This window comes from Chrysochloris asiatica, unplaced genomic scaffold, assembly GCF_000296735.1.
Source record: "Chrysochloris asiatica unplaced genomic scaffold, ChrAsi1.0 scaffold00353, whole genome shotgun sequence".
In the NCBI taxonomy this organism is placed as follows: domain Eukaryota; kingdom Metazoa; phylum Chordata; class Mammalia; order Afrosoricida; family Chrysochloridae; genus Chrysochloris; species Chrysochloris asiatica.
Genome location: NW_006408871.1, coordinates 2,121,211 through 2,125,543, shown reverse-complemented (window position 1 = coordinate 2,125,543; position 4,333 = coordinate 2,121,211). Strand labels below are relative to the sequence as shown.

The 4,333-nt window shown below is 33.2% G+C and overlaps 1 protein-coding gene across 1 annotated transcript in view; it reads left to right on the top strand.

The window, feature by feature from the left end:
• The window catches only part of MFSD8 (major facilitator superfamily domain containing 8), an 84,293-nt gene that overhangs the window by 55,306 nt on the left and 24,654 nt on the right, over positions 1-4,333 (top strand). Inside the window, exons 4-6 of the mRNA XM_006876104.1 lie at positions 650-763; positions 3,051-3,195; positions 3,770-3,825. Coding sequence (XP_006876166.1) covers positions 650-763; positions 3,051-3,195; positions 3,770-3,825 — 315 coding nt within the window. The remainder of the gene's footprint in view (positions 1-649; positions 764-3,050; positions 3,196-3,769; positions 3,826-4,333) is intronic.

The window sequence follows — 4,333 nt, the reverse complement described above, 5'->3', positions numbered from 1 at the left end:
CATGGACTACCAAAAGAATAAACAGATCTGTATTGGAAGAAGTGCAGCCAGAGTGCTCCTTGGAGGCCAGGATGGCCAAACTTCATCTCTCATTCTTTGGACATATTGTCAGGAAGGACCAGTTGCTGGAGAAGGATTATCATGTTTGTTAAGGTGGAGGGTCAGAGAAAAAGAGGAAGAACCCCAGCGAGATGGATTGGCAAAGTGGCAGCATCAGTGGTCTCAAACTTGACAACAATTGTGAGATGGCTCAGGACTGGGTAGTGTTTCCTTCTGTTGTGCATAGGGTCGCTATTAGTATCAACTTGATGGCACCTAGCAACAATAATCATTTTATAACAATGATAGCAATCAATAGTGTGACATTTACTTAATGCTTTCTTGGTATTTAATGATCAAAAAGATTGACACTCATATAGTGTCATTTTTCATGTATTCACAGTTTGAACTGTTTATTACTAAAAGTAATATGCTCTGGTAGTTGATGCATTTACTATTAAAATGATCTTATGTGCTTTTTACATTCATCATAAGAAAATAGTGATGTATCATTGACCAAAATTTATTATTTCATCTAAAGCCAAATGAAAAGATTTTTATACACCAAAGTATAATTTCTTTTACTTTGTATTGTTTTATCTTTTCTTAGGAAATGTGGCAGTTGTTAGATCATATATTGCTGGTGCTACTTCTCTTCAAGAAAGAACAAGTGCCATGGCAAACACAAGTGCATGTCAAGCAATAGGTTTTATTCTTGGTCCAGGTAGGTATCTTTACATGTCATTACTTGAATTTGCACTGGGAAACTTTTGAGATTCAAATATTAAGTGAAGTCCAGTTATAAAACAACATTGTTAAAGAGAAACTGAGGGAAATAATTACTTTTGGAACTAGCATCTGGGTTCAACTCTTTATGTGTCTTCACTCATTTAACCTTAATGACTAGGTGCTATCAGAAGCATTTTACAACTGAGGATAACATGGTATAGAGAAGTAAAGTAAATGATCCAAAATAGTGCAGACTTAACTTGTGTGATACAAAGTACATATCCTGTTAAACAGTCATGTAGTTTGCCACTACATAGAACTTTGCTTTCTTTTTCCATGTTTATTGGAAACAAAACTCTTTACACTGAAGGATTTAAGGGAAAATATAGGCGATTCTTTGCCTTTTTACCTTTAAGACTTTTCTAAGGTCTTCTTGCAGCCTTCTATTTTTTTTGTATAATAAGATGTTAATGAGATTTTTATACTTTCCAAGGACTAATTTTCTGCTAAATGAGTAGGGAAATTAGTACTGTTTTTATGTCTAGAATACCTTTAGAAACTAGACATAGTTATTACAATATACCTCAGATACTGAGTTGTGAACATCATCAATATTAATCTAATTCAGTTAATTTCATCATAAACCATCACTACCATCGTCCTGCCAGTTTCCATTACTTCCTTCTGTTCAGCCAAGAAAAGACTCAATAGAAAGAATCTAATTTATCATTCATAAAAATTTAACAGTTTAGTATTCTGGAATAAATATAAGTACAAATGCAGAATTATTGAACCTTACACCATATCGTCAAACATAAAAGAACATGATCTAAGCCTTTTTAATTTATCATTCTACCTTCAGGAGCCCTGGTGTAGCGCTGCAGGATAATGCACTGGATCACAAGGTTGGTTTGAACTGCAAAATCTGTGGTTCAGACTCACTAGCCACTTCTCGGAAACCTTATACAGAGTCACTATGAGTTGGACCCGACTTAATGGCACTGAACTACAACAACACCCTCAGTACCTACCTAGTACAGTAACTGGCATAGGCTTAGATTCTCAGTAAATATTTAAACCACCCAAAAAGCATTTTAAAAATGATCTCATTTACTGGTGGAACCCCGAGACTATGGCCCTTGATCATCCTTCAGGTCTGGAAGTGAACTCACCCCCATGGCTCAATTTTTAACAAAGCATTAATTAGGTATATGGGTGGATGTGAGGAACAACCACACTAGTGAGGTATGCACACTATAGAATGGTCAACCATTTGAGATCAAAGGGCAGCATTTTACCTTAGGGCAGAATTCAAAAGGGTAGGAGAAAGAAGGAAGAATGGAAATAAGAAGCACAGGGAATTTTGAAGAGGGATAAGTGATGTTACATTGAGGGATTTGCAATTAATATGAAATAAAGTATATAATTTTTTTATTATAAAACTGATGATCTGCTCTGTAAGCATTCAGTTCACTAACTAAATAAATAGATGATCTTATTTAAACATTATGTACTAGACATGAGTAAATGTAGCCCTGAAGAGATTATATGACTTTCAACAAGCACTAACATTTATTGAGTGCTTCCTATGTGCTATGCATTATTCTAAGTGCTTCATGGGCTGTCTTATATAATCTTGACCCTAAGGTTGTATATGCAAATTATTGGCAGAGCTAGATCTTGAACCCAAGTCAGAACAGCAAACCAGTACTCTTCTAATCTGAGTTTTACCACAAATTCCGAATTTAAAATGACATTAAATATAATTTGAGTGACACATGATAGGGCTTCTAAAAGTTCATGGAAAATTAAAAGTAAAAGATAATTTCCTATAATGACATTAATCTTTTCTAATTGATGTATGGAAGAAATTCTATAAATTGTTTATGGAGGTATGTTAATTTTTCCCCCTATAGGAGATGCTGGCAAGTTATTTAATGGATGATTCTTTATATTTCCTATGTATATCTTTCTGTGCTTTATAAAAAGGATAGTTGTTTTTCATTTCACTCCCCTGCTACCATAAAACCAATGACCTCCCTTTTAGTGCTTTATTCCCTTATTTAGGATATAGGATATAGATGAGTGGTTTCATAATGTTATGTCTAGTTCTATGGTCCAACTCTCTCCCCTTTAGGGCTATACTCCCTCTCTTTAGAATACGGGGTATAGATGGATGATTCCATAATGTTATTTCTAATTCTATCGTAAACTTCTAACATATTTTTTTCTAGCCTGCCTTATGTACAATAATCCATCTGTATATATTTTGTTTTAATCAGTTTTTCAGACTTGTTTTGCGCTCATTGGTGAAAAAGGTGTGACGTGGGATGCTATTGATCTGCAGATAAACATGTATACAGCACCAGTTTTACTTGGCGCCTTCTTGGGAGTTTTAAATATTATTCTGATCCTTACTGTATTAAGGTAATTAGAAAAAATGAAATTACTTTTGTAAATTATGAAGTTAAGTGAGACTTATCACTGTTGAAAGCACTGGACTGGTAACCCCCAGCCTTTCAGTTAGCAGTCCAGAGCTTATCCTACGGCTCCACACTAGTACTCTGTTTCTTTAGAGTGCTTTATCCAGGAGTCCAAACACACTTATAACTAATATTTGGAAATCACCTTACTAAGTAAGGTAGATCATGTATGCTTTTAGTAGAATTGAATATTTAAAAAATTGTATATAGTAATATAATAAGAATTAGAACATCTGTATTTATATTGATTATATTTTATTAATTATAATTGTATTACTCAGAAGTCATTAGATTATATTAGAATATGAAAAAATAGAATGCTAGTAATAAATTTAGGCCATTTATTTATTACACTAAGCCTTTTTTATACATCTAATTTTTATTGAAAAATGGATTTATAGAATAACTTGCTAGTCTACATGAACTATGTATTTTCATGGAAACTGAAAATAACAAGTATTGTGAAAGCATTAATGTTAACTGAAATGTGGTTAAATGTTTCATGTTTTCTTTTTAAGAGAGCATCGTGTGGATGACTCAGGACGACAGTACAAAAGCATTAATTTTGATGAAGGTACTATTATCCTGTTTGACTGAAGTGTTATAGTATTATCAAAATGTTTCTAATTATTCTGTTTAATATTTATTTGGATTTTTACTTCTAAAGAAAAAGCAATGTTTGATTGCAAACGTTCCTCAAAATTGAAAGTTATCTGAAATTGATTTCTGAAAACAATTTTGTTTATTTTTTTAAGGCATACCTATTTCAATTCTTTGGTATTCCCAATTGAGAAGGCTAAAAATATTGTTTAAAATAATCTTATTTTATTTTCAAAGAGCCAATATTTTAAACCTCTTAAGATCTTTGGGATGATTTCATAACTGTGCAACCACATAGGTCTTTCATGCAGTTCTCTGCTCCCTTATCATGGGAAAGATCTGGTTTCTCATATTTTTTGTTCTTTTGCTATACTTTGCAAATAGGAATTTTTATCCCCTAATCTTTCTCCTGGGAGCTCTGGTAGCATAGTGGTTACGAATCGGGCTGCGAACCTTAAGGTAAGTCGTTCGAAACTACCAGC